This window comes from Barbus barbus (assembly GCF_936440315.1).
Source record: "Barbus barbus genome assembly, chromosome: 20".
NCBI classification, from domain to species: domain Eukaryota; kingdom Metazoa; phylum Chordata; class Actinopteri; order Cypriniformes; family Cyprinidae; genus Barbus; species Barbus barbus.
In genome coordinates this window covers 2,012,310-2,029,618 of record NC_136748.1, presented here as the reverse complement: position 1 = coordinate 2,029,618, position 17,309 = coordinate 2,012,310, and the positions used below count along the sequence as shown (strand labels likewise).

Here is a 17,309-nt window from a genome sequence, read left to right as displayed (position 1 = left end):
ATAAGTGCATAGTTTATAAGTGCATAGTGTATAAGTGCATAGTTTATAAGTGCATAGTTTATAAGTGCATAGTGTGTAAGTGCATAGTGTATAAGTGCATAGTTTATAAGTGCATAGTGTGTAAGTGCATAGTGTATAAGTGCATAGTTTATAAGTGCATAGTGTATAAGTGCATAGTGTATACGTGCATAGTGTATAAGTGCATAGTGTATAAGTGCATAGTTTGTAAGTGCATAGTGTGTAAGTGCATAGTGTATAAGTGCATAGTTTATAAGTGCATAGTGTATAAGTGCATAGTGTATAAGTGCATAGTGTGTAAGTGCATAGTGTGTAAGTGCATAGTGTGTAAGTGCATAGTGTATAAGTGCATAGTTTATAAGTGCATAGTGTATAAGTGCATAGTGTGTAAGTGCATAGTGTATAAGTGCATAGTTTATAAGTGCATAGTGTATAAGTGCATAGTTTATAAGGGCATAGTGTATAAGTGCATAGTTTATAAGTGCATAGTGTATAAGTGCATAGTTTATAAGTGCATAGTGTATTAGTGCATAGTGTATAAGTGCATAGTTTATAAGTGCATAGTTTATAAGTGCATAGTTTATAAGTGCATAGTGTATAAGTGCATAGTTTATAAGGGCATAGTGTATAAGTGCATAGTTTATAAGTGCATAGTGTATAAGTACATAGTGTATAAGTGCATAGTGTATAAGTACATAGTGTATACGTGCATAGTGTGTAAGTGCATAGTGTATAAGTGCATAGTGTATATGTGCATAGTGTATACGTGCATAGTGTGTAAGTGCATAGTGTATAAGTGCATAGTTTATAAGTACATAGTGTATACGTGCATAGTGTGTAAGTGCATAGTGTATAAGTGCATAGTTTATAAGTACATAGTGTATACGTGCATAGTGTGTAAGTGCATAGTGTATAAGTGCATAGTTTATAAGTGCATAGTGTATAAGTGCATAGTTTATAAGTGCATAGTGTATAAGTACATAGTGTATAAGTACATAGTGTATAAGTGCATAGTGTATAAGTACATAGTGTATACGTGCATAGTGTGTAAGTGCATAGTGTATAAGTACATAGTGTATAAGTACATAGTGTATACGTGCATAGTGTGTAAGTGCATAGTGTATAAGTGCATAGTTTATAAGTACATAGTGTATACGTGCATAGTGTGTAAGTGCATAGTGTATAAGTGCATAGTTTATAAGTGCATAGTATATAAGTGCATAGTTTATAAGTGCATAGTGTATAAGTGCATAGTTTATAAGTGCATAGTATATAAGTGCATAGTTTATAAGTGCATAGTGTATAAGTACATAGTGTATAAGTGCATAGTTTATAAGTGCATAGTATATAAGTGCATAGTTTATAAGTGCATAGTGTATAAGTGCATAGTTTATAAGTGCATAGTGTATAAGTACATAGTGTATACGTGCATAGTGTATACGTGCATAGTGTATAAGTGCATAGTGTATAAGTGCATAGTTTATAAGTGCATAGTATATAAGTGCATAGTGTATAAGTGCATAGTGTATAAGTACATAGTGTATACGTGCATAGTGTATAAGTGCATAGTGTATACGTGCATAGTGTATAAGTGCATAGTGTATAAGTGCATAGTGTATAAGTGCATAGTGCAGTGTATAAGTGCATAGTGTATAAGTGCATAGTGTATAAGTACATAGTGTATACGTGCATAGTGTGTAAGTGCATAGTGTATAGTGTGTCATTTGGAACGCTCAGATTAAACAGTAGTGCTCTGTCTCAAATGGCTCAAAAAGCCTTTGGTCTTTTCATCATCATCACTAGAATCACTGTAACACCTATATTCACCACATTAATTAAGCACAAAGCAGCTTATACTAGAATGTCAATATGCTGCATTTGATAGCAGGCATTCAAGACATTAGAAAGCGTCTGCTATTTCTCTTTAGAAGTTATGACTGATAGAATGTCTTTGTAGTGTTTTATATTGCTGTGTGCATCTCGAACCCCTTAACACAAGCCTGCTACTTTCCTCCAGTGTTGGGGGTAACATTACAAGAGTTGCATAATCAGATTTCTTTTTTAAAGTATAACTAGTAATAAAGTAATGCATTAGTTTTTAATTTAGAAGGAAATATCTGAGTTAGTTTTTCCAAAAGTGAACTCCAGTTACTTTGTTCCCCATGTCTTGACTGCCAGCTCTGCTGTTGTCATGTTGAGAGGTCGGTATTAAATGCAGAGCATTGTGTGCGCTGTTCTAGACTAAATAAGAAACATGGAAGCTATCTCACCTGCTCAAATCAATTTTAATCTCATTTTATTAACCAATGTCTTTGCTGCTGACCTTTGGTGATCCAATTCAACCATAATAATAAGTTTGTGTTATTTCTGGTTAAACTTTCTTCTCCTTCATGCAGTTTGTTGAGCTTCACTGCTTCTGGTTTTAACTGATCTCGGGTCAGTTTTATAGTGTAGGTTCATTTTTAATTAACTGAATGCAATTTAATTACAATTACATTTAGTCATTTAGCAGATGCTTTTATCCAAAGTGACTTCAATGGAAGCAATCAAAATCAACAATAATAAGCAAGTGTTATAACAAGTCTCAGTTAGCCTAATACACTAGCAAGTTTTTTTTTAATTATTATGTAATAAATATGAAGAAAACTGATAGAAAAGAAAAAGATTAGCGCAAGCTAGTGTTAGAGGCCTTTTTTTTACTTTTGTTAATTGTATAATAAATAAAAAGAAAACAAATAGATAGAAAACAAAAAAATTAAGCTAGTGTTAGTTTTTTTTAAAGAAAACAAACAGTTAGTAAATGAATAGAGTGCAAGTCTAAAAAGGGTAGAATATATATATATATATATATATATATAACTATATTTGTAAAATACAGCAAGGCACATTAACATTAAAAAAAGAACACACAAATGTTACAGAAACTGCATTTTTAAAGGTACTTAATTAGTTGTAGATTACCTTTAATAGATTATGTTTTCTTGGAAACATTTGCAATCGGTTTATAAAAGGTGCAATCATGCTAGGGCTGAGTTTTTTGTTGCATGTACATGTTTTGACCAGCTGATGCCTCCAGACTGTGTCTCAAAGTCTTCGAAAAAAGCGAATCATTTTAAGAAACAACTGGTTCAATTGATTCAGAGTTTCAAAAAGCTTCATTACTGTCCCCTAGATTAAACATAAAAACCGTAGTGTACTTCGGGCTAAACCCTAACCTCACTGGACCTATCCAAGATCCACCCAGAGTTACCAGATCTGCATAACAAAACATTAAAAACTAGTCAAATTAAAAATTAAACTAATCCAAAACATGCCTACTATACGTATATACAGCCACTGTTATGCATTGCACAGTTCTATATATTCTTCGAGAAACAGGCTATGAATGCTCATTAAAGTCTCAGAATAGTAGAACAAGTAGTGTCATACTTGAACATAGGCTATTTGTTTTTAATGATCTGTTGTAAGCTTGCTTGTATCGGTGTTACACTGTGAGAACATAGACTATCAGCTAACTGATTTTGATTATAGTGAAATGTGAATATTAACTCACTTATACAATGAATATTTCTGGTTTGTTGTGGAGCTGTTACATAATATCATAACAGCACTATTTTCCTAAGAGCTTTCATCCTGTGAAGTAATTGCACCGATACTGATATGAATTATATAGTGCTCTATAATTCACAATAATCACCAGTCCGTGGGCAAGAGTAGTCTGTTGTGTAACTTGCATCATGTTTAGCAGTAGCATGGCTGAATAACTTGACTAAGGATTTAAAAGAGAATACATGTGATTCAATAACCTTGTCCAGCAATGAATACTTCAGTGTCTGCTTACCAAAAACATTTCTTTACTGATTTCTTCCTCTTTCTGTTACATCATTACACCAGTAGATGGCGACCAGTGAGTTATACAACCATGGATGATAACTACATTAACACAAACAGTCATTAACAAACATCACAACAATGTATTATAAACACACATGTATTTAAAAAAAAAATGTCATATTCATAAATTAACATTACATTAACATCTCAAAAACTGAACCTTAAGAGTGTTACCTAAAGACACAACAGAAATAAAATAGTGGGACGTGAAATTCACTGAAAACCAATGATCTCTACAGAGGACATAAATACATTTCATCAGCCACAATCGTATAATTAGTTAAGGGCTAAAGGCCCTATAGTGTTTCTTTCTGCTGTGGAAATGAATGAAATAATAACCTATTATATGTTCCCATAAACTGTAGGTTAGTGAAGTGGCACTCTAATAACACATTATAATTTGTAATTGTAACACAAAGAAAGGATATGAAAACGTAAACAATGGATGTTTTAATGTGAGAAATCAGTTTGCTGTCAGTAACATTTAGTTTCAGGAGAATTGCTGAAAATGGACACATTTCCCATGCTACACCCACATAATTTATACCTACATTGCTTTTAAAAGCTTCTGAGTTCGTTTGTTGCTTTGTGTTTGAAGTTTTCCAAAATTAATAAAATCACTAAAGCTATATTCATATATACAACTTAAATAGTTGCAATGCCGTGTTCACATATTATTTTTATAAAAAAAAAATTGTTTTAAAATGTTCTAGACACAGTTGTTTTGAATAAGCAAACAGGAGGATATTTTACACTAAAATGATTACTCTGAAGTTCAACAGCACATGTCTTCTGACAGAGAGCAGCTGAAGCACAAGTCACTGTGTGATCTTCCTCCTGCTGCTGCTGCTGCCTCCGCTGTGCAGCTGTTTGGGAGGCGGTGGTCTGCTCCTGATGTTCTGGCACTTTGGGATGTGTCTCTCTGAAGGCCCTGGGGCAAATTTGCGGCCACAGTGAGGGCAGTTAACGTATTCTGAGTTGAGGTTTAAGCCTGGCTGTGGCGGCACACTTCCCGGAGTGTGAGCTTGACCCTGACGCATGGTTTGAATGAAGGCCTCGTGTTTCAGCCGCCAATTATTCTTCTTAGGCTGAGGATAAAAACAGTAAAGACACAGAAAAGTGATGTTATGAAGTAAACACTACCAAACAAATTGTAATTTGACTGTACATTCATACATATATATATACAGTCAAATGACAATTAAATTAAACTTAAATTTGAGTCTGTTCCTCATACTACCATATGACTTAAGAAGACATTTTTAGCGTACAAATCATAGGGAGTACTTGCTGATAATTTTATGGTGGGGTTTTTTCATTCTTGATTGAAAAAATTATTTTACATGGAATCATGTATTGAACTTTTAGACAAAATATATTAATAAAAATGCAATTTAATTTTTTTATGTTGAGTAGGCTTATCATAATTGATCCATCAGGCTTTTATGGCTCATATAGTCTGCTATAGTGAGAAAATGAAGCAAAACAGCTACATTTTATTTAGAGATAAACTGTTGCTTGTACTGTAAATCACTGAGATCTGTATAACAGTACAGCAGATAGGCCTACTTGATCTAAATATCAGTGGTCACTCTATATCTTCAATAATATGTCTTAGTAAGATGAGATTGAAATGATCCGGACATATAATGCAATGCTGATTGAGAGATGAAGAAATAAACGCTCCTCAGAAGATGTGAGATGAAGATCATTCCTCCGCTGAGGAACAGTGAAAGTAAAGCTTCTGGAAACAAACGCTCCTCTAAAGATCCTGATGATCAGATTTGAGACGCACTGATTTTTCTAGAAAATGATTGATGGAGAATCAAGTAAAGCTGAGCTGCTTCAGTCCAGTAAGAGTTCATCTGGAGATATGACTGCAGTTATTCTGACCTTTACTTGATCAAAATCAGTCAAGATTTGACAGAAAAAGACACTGAAGCAGCAGCTGAAGCTGGACGTTTCTACAATTACACTAAAAGAGCTTTTACTGGATAAAACACTCTAAACTATCAGACGACAGAAGGCAGGAGATTGTGTGTGACACAAATATGTCTCCAATATGTTACAGTAGGAATAAAAAGTAAAACTCTTACTGGCGTTTTGCTCCTGCCGTTGGTTTTCATGAACTCCTCGAGGTCTGTTCCTTTGGCTCTGTACTGTGACGTGTTGAATATCTTGCGCTGGGGCCGCTTTTTCTCACACACCCTCACATGCGTCTCCAGCCGGTCTCGTGCGAAGCATCGATTGCACACGCTACACGGGATCAGCTGGTGTGGAGCGTCCCGATTCTCCTCCACACTGAGCTCCGCCTGCTGCAGGTGCTTCCCTCTCTGGCTGGGGTTTCTCTCCGGGACGGCCTCCTTCATGAGTTTCGATGTGAGTTGATATAAACCATCTTTATTTTCTCTCCTCTCATGCTTGACGTGAGATCTGTCCCTCATCACAGAGTCAGATGAATTTGGTTTTCTCACGTCGCAGTGATCTTCATCTTCACTGTGCAAATAGAGGTTGTGTATTTCCCTTCTTCTTCTGACATTGTCCCATCCCATTCCTCTCTCTCTTCGTCCCTTACTCATTTCCCTGCTCCTGATTTTTGCTGTCTGTTCATACTCATCCCATTCTCTCGTTTCCTCCAGCTTGTGACCCTTTGTCATCTCTAAGGTCGAAGGTCGTCTCCATTTTGCACTTTCTTTGCTCCTCTCCACCCGGCCACCATTTATCCCTTGCTCCCATTCCTCCCATCTTTCCATATCATCTCTGAATTCCCTGTGATATCTGTCTCTTTCCTCATCCCAGTCGCCGTATCCATTACTATGGAACCTGTTGTCCTCCTTTAGCTTACGCAAATATATTTCATTTCTCTCATCTCTCTTTGCACAGTCCTTCCTCTCTTTTTGGACTCTTCTCAGAGTCTCCTCTGCATTGAAAATCTTCTCCTGGAGCATCATCTGCTCAGAGTGGATTTCCTTTGACAGCCATTTTTGTTTCTCAAGCTTCTGTTCACGGTCCACTTCACTCTTTGTCTGATATTTTCTTCCTAGATAGTCTGAATTAAGAGCGTCTAGTTTCCTTACAACCTCCTGCTGGTGTCTATTAGTGAAACACGAGTAAAGTCTCTCTTGATGCTCTGGTTTGGTGACGTTACTCAGGCTGTAGGCTCTCTTGTGAAGGACTGGTTTTAGAGGGAATAATTTGTCCGATTCTCTCCGTGAAGGAACGTATTCAGTCTGCTCCTCCAGATGTATGTGTTTCTTCCTGTGGATGTTGTCTGGATGTTGCCAGGGTTGTTGTCTGTCTCTCGTGGAGCTCATCCTTCCCTCTCTGTTTTCTAGAACATGTGGTCTGGAGTTGGGACTGTGCTGTCTGCTCATGCCCTCTCTGTGCAAGTATGGAAGTTTTGTTGATTCGGTCTCTTTTTCCCAGAAATGCTGCGTGAATCGATGGTGTGGCACCGTTTGCATGTTTATGCAGTGAGTAAATCTCAGTAACAGTCACATATACAGCTTCAGCAGGAGTTGATTGTATAATAACAACGTTGTCAACCTGTGGACTGATATAACACAGACATTTTTTTTTAAATAGTCCAAATTCAGATTTGTGTTCAGATCTCTGTTCTGGTAAATTAAGCAAATTAGAGGATAGTTAATCAAATGAAGCCTCATTAAACGCTTTACATGTACAGAACAGCTGTTATTAATCATCGGTGTAAAGTAGGCTATGTTGATATCTGTTAGTTAAAAGTTGTACCTTGACTCGGGTAAAGCCCTTTTAACCCTCTTGGCTTAATCAGCACATTTTCATAAGCACCTGGATATTAGACTACAGATGGTTTAATATCTATTTAGCCTCAAACTTACCCAACTTTAGCGTTCTGTGAATGTAAAGCGATGAATCTTTTCGGTTTAATGAACTCGATATATATCTGTTTCCAGTAGCGGTCAAGCGTGTGTTTACACTCGTTGCTTAGAAACAGGCCTTCTCAAACTTCCCTTCCCTTACCATTGCGTCTGACGTCATGCCGTAACCCGGATGAGCGACGCGCGGTGATGCTGATGCTGCGCATGTGCCGCTTCATGAGCAAAACAGTAAGTTCATAAGTGCAATAAACTGTATTTGAATCGCCAGTAAAGTGGATTTGACCGCGGATTTCAGAAACCAGAAAGCCTGTTATTATCGTCCATCCACCGGTACGTCATACAGTGTGCTTCTCATAGAAAAGCTGGCCATATCAGCCCGCTTGCGGTGCGTTTGCATGGAAACAGCGCTGCAGTGAATGATAGTGAGCTGCAAGAGTTGAGTTTGATGCTTGATCTGTGTTTCAGGTGATCATGTCCTCTGAAGAGCTGCTGTCTGTAGATTATGAGGTGTTTGGGAGGGTGCAGGGTGTGTTCTTTCGGAAATACACCCAGGTAATCAATCTCAGATCGAGGATAGAGGCACATGATTTCTACATTAGAGGCTGAAACATGCAAGCCTGCAGAATGCATCAATACATACTAATGTGCATCTTAAACACTGAGGAGGAAAGTGGCATAAATGCTAAATAATGCTCCTCAGGATGCTGGCTTTATTTATGAACGTTTCTGTGTAGACAAAACATTAAAAACTATGAAATATGTGACAGAGCTTGCTGTATATTGACACGAATTGTTTAAAATATGATTTACTGTCTAAAGTTACCTATCTGTCTATGTTTAGAAGATAGTTTATTCTATATAATGGCTTTTAAACCAAGTTTAAACAGTAAAGCGATTATGAAACAAAACATTTTGGACAATATATATATATATACATATACACTCACCTAAAGGATTATTAGGAACACCTGTTCAATTTCTCATTAATGCAATTATCTAATCAACCAATCACATGGCAGTTGCTTCAATGCATTTAGGGGTGTGGTCCTGGTCAAGACAATCTCCTGAACTCCAAACTGAATGTCAGAATGGGAAAGAAAGGTGATTTAAGCAATTTTGAGCGTGGCATGGTTGTTGGTGCCAGACGGGCCGGTCTGAGTATTTCACAATCTGCTCAGTTACTGGGATTTTCACGCACAACCATTTTTAGGGTTTACAAAGAATGGTGTGAAAAGGGAAAAACATCCAGTATGCGGCAGTCCTGTGGGCGAAAATGCCTTGTTGATGCTAGAGGTCAGAGGAGAATGGGCCGACTGATTCAAGCTGATAGAAGAGCAACTTTGACTGAAATAACCACTCGTTACAACCGAGGTATGCAGCAAAGCATTTGTGAAGCCACAACACGCACAACCTTGAGGCGGATGGGCTACAACAGCAGAAGACCCCACCGGGTACCACTCATCTCCACTACAAATAGGAAAAAGAGGCTACAATTTGCACGAGCTCACCAAAATTGGACGGTTGAAGACTGGAAAAATGTTGCCTGGTCTGATGAGTCTCGATTTCTGTTGAGACATTCAGATGGTAGAGTCAGAATTTGGCGTAAACAGAATGAGAACATGGATCCATCATGCCTTGTTACCACTGTGCAGGCTGGTGGTGGTGGTGTAATGGTGTGGGGGATGTTTTCTTGGCACACTTTAGGCCCCTTAGTGCCAAATGGGCATCGTTTAAATGCCACGGCCTACCTGAGCATTGTTTCTGACCATGTCCATCCCTTTATGACCACCATGTACCCATCCTCTGATGGCTACTTCCAGCAGGATAATGCACCATGTCACAAAGCTCGAATCATTTCAAATTGGTTTCTTGAACATGACAATGAGTTCACTGTACTAAAATGGCCCCCACAGTCACCAGATCTCAACCCAATAGAGCATCTTTGGGATGTGGTGGAACGGGTGCTTCGTGCCCTGGATGTGCATCCCACAAATCTCCATCAACTGCAAGATGCTATCCTATCAATATGGGCCAACATTTCTAAAGAATGCTTTCAGCACCTTATTGAATCAATGCCACGTAGAATTAAGGCAGTTCTGAAGGCAAAAGGGGGTCAAACACAGTATTAGCATGGTGTTCCTAATAATCCTTTAGGTGAGTGTATATACACTCACCGGCCACTTTATTAGGTGCACCTTGCTAGTACTGGGTTAGATCCCCTTTTCCCTTCAGAACTGCTGTAATTCTTCGTGGTATAGATTCAACAAATGTGTGTTACCAAGCAGTTGATCAGGTGTACCTAATAAAGTGGCCAGTGAGTGTATATTTATATATATAAAAAAATATTAAACTGATCTTGTGGCTAACATCTACAGTGATTGATGAATTATAACAAATAATCTTGTCCTGTGAACACAGATATCTACCTTCACAACATAAATCAGCATGAAATCATACTTTAATACTCTTTCCAAGTATTTATTTTCCAGTGTTACTTTAGTATTATTGAGATAATATTATAGTTTTCATTGTAATTTTAGTCATTTTGATGTTTTTGTCATTTTGAATATTTTTAATGTCTATTTTTTTATTTCAGTTTTAGTTATTCTAGTCAAGTTTTTAAATTTTATTGATGTTAAGTTTTTAATGGTGTTAGTTTTAGTGAAGTCCCATGTTTTCTTCATTGGATGTGCTGTTAACACAGAAAAATTCATATTACAGACATAAATGGGTAGCTAAAGATGTTGACTTTAATCTATGGTTTAATATTGCTCATGTGTTTGACAGAAATTGTTATTTTTATTTTTTGTTAGGATTTAAATATATTTTGATTTCTGTCCTTTTAGTCATACAATTTTTTTCCGTTTTATTTGTTTTAATCAGTGTTTATATTAAGATCTGACTTTTTTTAACATGATGTAATCAGTGCATTCTAGTGTATGAAGTGCTGTGTTGATGAGTGTGTGTGTGTGTGTGTGTGTGTGTTTCAGTCAGAAGGAAAGAGGCTGGGTCTGGTGGGCTGGGTGCAGAACACTGATGCTGGGACGGTTCAAGGGCAGCTGCAGGGTCCCGTCTCTAAAGTCCAGCAAATGCAGCAGTGGCTGCAAACCAGCGGCAGCCCTCAGTCACGAATCGCCAAAGCAGAGTTCAAGAACGAGCGGGCCATCGACAAACTGGACTTTAAGGACTTCAAAGTTGCTCGTTAATGACAAAACAACTCAATTAGTATTTATTAACATATGCTACTTATTTATTTTCTTTTTGACCTGTGGTCTGTTACTGATAAATATGAGGAAGTAGTTTTTTTTTTTTCAAAATGCCTCCTTATTGACGATATAACATCTGTTCTATAATTTTAGAGCTCTGTACATGAAAACACCTTCCTGATGTAACAAATAATAGACAATATAGACTCCGTCTCCATGCTCACTCCTGTTTCTTTAATGTATTTCTGTTTTATCATGGCTTAGCTTTCATTCACATATTATTGTGTTTGTTTATTTCAGAATGCAATATATTAATGGTTGTATTTTAACAAAAATGTCTTAAAATGCAATGGTGTTGACATGGTAAATTATATATATATATATATATTAGTGCTGTCAAACGATTAATCGTGATTAATCACATCCAAAATAAAAGTTTTTGTTTACATAATATATAAAAAATATATATAAATATATGGTTGTGTACTGTGTATATTTATTATGTATAGATAAATACAAACACATGCATGCATATATTTAAGAAAATGTGTTTTTTATATATTAAATATATTTATATATAATATAAAATATACATGTAAATATTTTCAAAATATATACTGTATGTGTGTGTATTTATATATATATAATAAATATACACAGTACACAACCATATATTATGTAAACAAACTTTTATTTTGGATGTGATTAATCATTTGACCGCGCTAATATATATATATATATATAGTAGTTTAATATCAACAAAAGATAAATGTATAAATTAAATCATATAGGAGGGTTTAAGTGGGTCTTTAAAAATAAAACTTGTATACCCTTTTGTATACCCTTTTAGCCTGGGCAACAACATTATTTTCAGGTGTTGTCTACACAGTAATAATGGTAATTTTACATTATTTCTATTAAAGTTCTAGAATATTTGAGGGTTGTGGTCAGGAAAGCTTAATCCATTCAAAAACATTTTAATGTACAATTAGACAAAAGTCATGGTAAAATGTATATATCAATGAGATGCCCTACAGTAAAAGCCAAAACAAACATTGGGGCTCAGCGCTAAGGATTGCTTCTGCTGGCCCTTGACTGGGTTTTTACTTCCCTTACCAATATTTGCACTTGCCCACCACACACACACAAAAAAAGATACTTATTATTAATAGTAATACATGTGTAAAAAATATATATATTTTTTTTATAAAATATTAAATAGAAAATAATAACAAAAGGCCTACTGTAATAGCTGGACACTACAGGGCTGGAACGGACTTTCTCACTCAAGGCTTGTCACAGTCAGTCAGAACAAACTCAGGTGCTTTACACTCTGACAGAGTTTATCACTAGAGGTCGCTGTCACATGCTGCATCACATCAACACTGCTTCATTGCATTCCCAACAGCTGCTGTAGATGTATTATATTGGAGAATCAGCTATACTGAAAATGGCTGTCAGTGTGAAAACACCTTTACACAGAGGAGACACTGCAGCTTTTATCACTTGTAGCTTTATCGCATCCCTCCTGGTTCGTGGACAATGCTATACAAGTTCAGCACATCATGACTGAGTCTGCCGGCTTTTAGTTTGTCAAGTTTGACGTCCCTACTTTTTGGCAAATTATTATTACATTTAAGCTTTTTGTTTTGCTTGGTTGTTTAAAGAAAAAGTACGAGTCCCCTAAATATTATATTGCTTCCACCAGTGAAAAAGTCATCTGTTGTGAGTCAGGAGAGAAATCTGCACAGATAAAGCACCATTTACAAGCCAAAACAGCTCTAAACAAATATGTGACCCTGGACCACAAAACCTGCCATAAGGGTCAGTTTTTTAAATTGAGATTTATGCATCATCTGATTTGTTAGGATCGGACAATATTTGGCTGAGATATGGGCCCGTATTCATGAAGAATCTTAGTGCTAAGAGTAGCTCCTAGTAACAAAATTCTTAGAAATGTGGGTGTTTCCTCTTAAAATGAAAGAAAAGATCCTAGTAAAGAAAAAAGTAATTCAGAAAGCATCTTAACCCTTAAAAGAGGTCTTAAGGTCCAAAATTGTTAGGAGTACGGACGAGGACTTTTAAGGGGCTCAAGAGTTTCTTTAGCAGCGGAGAAAATGGATGAAACATGAAGACTGAGAAGAAATGTGTTGCACACAATGCATGAGAGTGAGTTAATAAGACGCTACACATTAGATCGTGCAGGGATCATGTTTGTGACCGATCTTATTAGAGACACACTAACATCTCTGACCCCTTTGCTATGTATGACACAATCTTTTGAAGACTGTGATTGGTTGGTTGTCAAGAAGGAAATAAAAGCGCTTTTAAGAGTAGGGTATATTATAAGCCTTCACTTTGAAATTACAGGCGTAACTGTTTTCATGTTTTCACACTGACAGCCATTTTCAGTATAGGTGATTTTCCAATATCAGCTGTTGGTAATGCAATGAAGCAGTGTTGATGTGATGCTTTTGACCAAAAACAATGGTTCTCCAATGATGAAGAAACAAACTCATTTTAATGTAATTTTCATGTTTGGGTGAACCATTCCTTTAAACACATTGGAAGTTAGCATTGGATTGTGGTTCCATGTTGGCAGCTACAATATAACCACGTGTTTATGTAAAAGTTGTGTACATATTTCAGCAGTATAGTATTGTTTAGAAATAAGCAGCCCTAAATTCTTCCACTGCATCACCAAATCTAAGCTCATCATTTGAGGACTGGATCTCTATTTCCCCTCTTGAGGAAATTCAATTTAGATTCTGACTGAAGGTACATCATGATGTGGCACTGTCCATAAAACATACTTCTCCATAATTCTTTGCTCTTATGCCATGTTTCATGTGTACATCGAGCAGCGTGTCTGGTATTCTCCCAGAACCAAGACTGCAGAATGAATGGATGTATTGTGAAAGAGCCAAACATTCCAGGAAATGAGTGTTCCCCACCCCCTAGTCTCCTTCCAAAGCCTAGACGGGACGCTTGTTTTCTACAGGAGCTTTTTTAAGGTCCAACCACCCATACGGACGCCTGCGCCAACTATGAGACCGAATCCATTTGATGATGCAGTACTATAGCAAATGGCTAAAGCTTGTGCTCTGTAAGGACTTAACACATCACTTGTCATTATTAGTGAGTTCAGCCATCTGTAAGAGGAGTTCATAAAAGACATGATGACAATATGTGTTATAGTTGACCTGCCATTGATACAAAGAAGACGACTTTTATAAACCTGTTTTATAAACCTGTTTTATAAGCCATTTATGCTGCAGTATTTCTTTTAGTTATTTTTTATATAAAATAACTGTACAGCAGGTAAAATAAGTTTTGAACATGTCACCATTTTTCTCAGTAAATATATTTCTAAAGGTGCTGTTGGCATGAAATTTTCACCAGATGTCGGTAACAACCCAAGCAATCCATACATGCAAATAAAACAAAACAAATAAGTTCAGAAATTAAGTAATGTGTAATAAAATGGAATGACACAGGGGAAAAGTATTGAACTACTGAAATGTATTTAAAACATTGTACAAAAGCGTTTGTTGGTGATGACAGCTTGAAGACGCCTCCTGTAGGAGAAACTAGTGGCATGCGTTGCTCAGCTGTGATTTCGTCTTTAAATCTTGAAGGTTCTGTGAGTCTCTTCTATGAACTCTGATCTTTAGCTCTTATTTTCTATTGGATTCAAGTCAGGTGATTGGCCGTTCTAGCAGCTTTATTTTCTTTCTCTGAAACCAGATGAGAGTTTGCTTGGCTGTGTTTGGGATCATCTTCATCATCCTGGTACTGTAGGTGTTGGGACTGAAGCAGCTAATATTAATTTCCACTGACGAGGGGCAGGATTGCTTTCTAATTACTGATAGATTTCAGCCGGTGTCTTGGCTTTCCATGCCTTTTTGCAGCTCCCTTTCTTCATATGTGCAATCCTTTTTCCCTGCGTCATTCCACTTTATTACACAACTTAATTTCTGAACTTGTTTGTTTTATTTGCATTTATGGATTGCTTGGGTTGCTATCATCATCTGCTGAAAATTTCAAGTCAACAGCACCTTTAGAAATATATTTACTGAGAAAAATGGTGACGTGTTCAATTATTTTAATTATTTTTAGTATGTAATTAATGAGAGAACACAAAAAATATAATTCTTTCAAAACATGTCTTTACTCAAATAACACTTTGATAAACCTATAATAATTTGTATTTGACAGCAGTCAACAGAGAAAAGACACTCAGTCAGTAATTTAAGATAAAATGGCCATGGATCATTCAAAACGGCAAACCTCAGATGAATCACCAGTTGTAAAAACAAAGAAACCCTCATCTTTCGTCCATCTGCTCTGATAAGATGTCCTGTATCCTGAACCACATCATCCACGCGGAAGAGCCGAAGCACAACCAACACAATGTTCCTCCCCGAGAACCATGCAGCTTAGTTTTAACCGCTAGAGGGGTGGTGATGGCGCAGTGGATAAGACACATGCCTTTGGTGTGAGAGACCCGGGTTCGAATCCACTGTGAGACACCAATGTGTCCCTGAGCAAGACACTTAACCCCTAGTTGCTCCAGAGGCGTGCGACCTCTGACATATATAGCAATTGTAAGTCGCTTTGGATAAAAGCGTCAGCTAAATGAATAAATGTAAATGTAGAGGGACAAAAGTTACATAGTGGATTCTTTAACCCTGCAAAGACTGGCATATGAAATAATACTCCAAACAAATTATTGATTTTTTACTTATTTATGTATGTTGGTTTGTTTTTAAAGGGATCAGTTAATTAAAACTTCAGACAAAGTCTAAAAAGAAAAAAAAGAAGAATATGGAGCTTTTTCTCGAGGAGGAAAAAACACTCCTTTTTATTCAGAGGCCCAAACTGAGCATACATATATACTAATATTTATATGGCCAAAAAGTGAGATTAAATTCTGCTGCTTGTACTGTAAATCAGTGAGATCTTTATAACAGTACAGCAGATACTGACATAAAATGATCTAAATTTCAGTCATTGCTCTATATCTTCAATAATATGTCTCAGTAAGATGAGACTGAAATGATCCAAACATATAATGCAATGCAATGCTGATTGAGAGATGAAGAAATAAACGCTCCTCAGAAGATGTGAGATGAAGATCATTCCTCCGCTGAGGAACAGAGAAAGTAAAGCTTCTGGAAACAAACGCTCCTCAAAAGATCCTGATGATCAGATTTGAGACGCACTGATTTTTCTAGAAAATGATTGATGGAGAATCAAGTAAAGCTGAGCTGCTTCAGTCCAGTAAGAGTTCATCTGGAGATATGACTAGCAATATCTAGCAAGATGTGTCATATTACTATATTAAATAGGTTGTAGTAATGAGATTCCTGACTGCCAATAATACAGAATTCAATTAAGAATGCCTTTAAAATTCCAATGCAATTAATCAATATTGATTGCATTTGAACTGAGGTAGTAAACAGGGTGCACAACTGCAATTCAAGTTTGAATGTTGGGAGAATTAAAATGAATTGAAATTCAATGATTTGTCAATCTAAAGACAAGTTCTTCAACCCTGATGGATCCAGTGTCTAATCAAAAATTAAATTACTAAAACTTCCCTTATCTAATAGGCTAATATTCCTCTTATGAAAATCACATTTTCATGTTCTACTCATGCGCTGTGCTTCACTTGGGCCTAATACAGGAGTCATTTCCAAAGAAAAAAATCCCTAACATTCTACATGAATTCTATAATTGACTTTTAGGCTATATCTGCAGGTGTCACTTGGCCAACAGTTATTAGCGCATGCTCACGATCTGCAGAGAGAAGGCATTTTCACACGACTGGCATTTAATGTCTGACCACATAATTCTCATGCATAGAATTCTTCAGAGGTCTCGCCTCCTCAGCTCTGCAAATTACATATTTTAGACTGTACAATAATATTTTACCTACAATAATGATGGAATTTTATCATCACAATAGTAATTAAAAGTACTTTGCACTATAGCCGTACTAAACAGAGTTGTTTCACCTTTAGATTTTTACATCATAGGCTACGCATTCACTCATCATCATGGGCTGCGAAACAAAGAGAATAATCTGCTTTCTTCATTGAATTTTCAAGGTTATTTCAATAATAGGTTTTTGAATAACATTAACGTAACACATCAGCTTTTGGGAATCAAAGAAAAACACACATTCTTTCTACCTGAGCCTTGCCATACCATTATACACACACTGAAAATGCCATAATCTGACATAACGCCAACATCATTGGATATATAGGCTATGGAACGTTTCAAGGATTATGTTTTGCTATCTGCGCATTTGTGTCACTGTCTG

General features: G+C 36.5%; 2 protein-coding genes across 2 annotated transcripts; one reads left to right on the top strand and one right to left on the bottom strand.

Moving 5' to 3' along the window:
- Positions 1-3,851: 3,851 nt before the first annotated feature.
- On the bottom strand, positions 3,852-7,920 carry LOC306886316 (uncharacterized protein). The gene is made up of 3 exons (XM_079443324.1): positions 7,773-7,920; positions 6,009-7,465; positions 3,852-5,000 (listed from the first exon to the last, which is right to left on the bottom strand). The coding sequence occupies exons 2-3, from the start codon at positions 7,374-7,376 to the stop codon at positions 4,731-4,733; spliced, it is 1,638 nt and encodes a 545-aa protein (XP_079299450.1). The 5' UTR covers positions 7,377-7,465; positions 7,773-7,920; the 3' UTR covers positions 3,852-4,730.
- Positions 7,921-7,937: 17 nt separating this feature from the next.
- On the top strand, positions 7,938-11,187 carry LOC306886319 (acylphosphatase-1-like). Its single transcript, XM_079443332.1, has 3 exons — positions 7,938-8,102; positions 8,238-8,324; positions 10,763-11,187. The coding sequence occupies exons 2-3, from the start codon at positions 8,244-8,246 to the stop codon at positions 10,976-10,978; spliced, it is 297 nt and encodes a 98-aa protein (XP_079299458.1). The 5' UTR covers positions 7,938-8,102; positions 8,238-8,243; the 3' UTR covers positions 10,979-11,187.
- The last annotated feature ends 6,122 nt before the right edge of the window (positions 11,188-17,309 follow it).

Coding starts and splice junctions, on each gene's coding strand:
- LOC306886316 (XM_079443324.1), bottom strand. CDS start 7,376: ATGCAAACGGTGCCACACCATCGATTCACGCAGCATTTCTGGGAAAAA. Junction 5,001..6,008: donor ACGGCAGGAGCAAAACGCCA/GTAAGAGTTTTA, acceptor TTTTATCCTCAG/CCTAAGAAGAATAATTGGCG.
- LOC306886319 (XM_079443332.1), top strand. CDS start 8,244: ATGTCCTCTGAAGAGCTGCTGTCTGTAGATTATGAGGTGTTTGGGAGG. Junction 8,325..10,762: donor TCTTTCGGAAATACACCCAG/GTAATCAATCTC, acceptor TGTGTGTTTCAG/TCAGAAGGAAAGAGGCTGGG.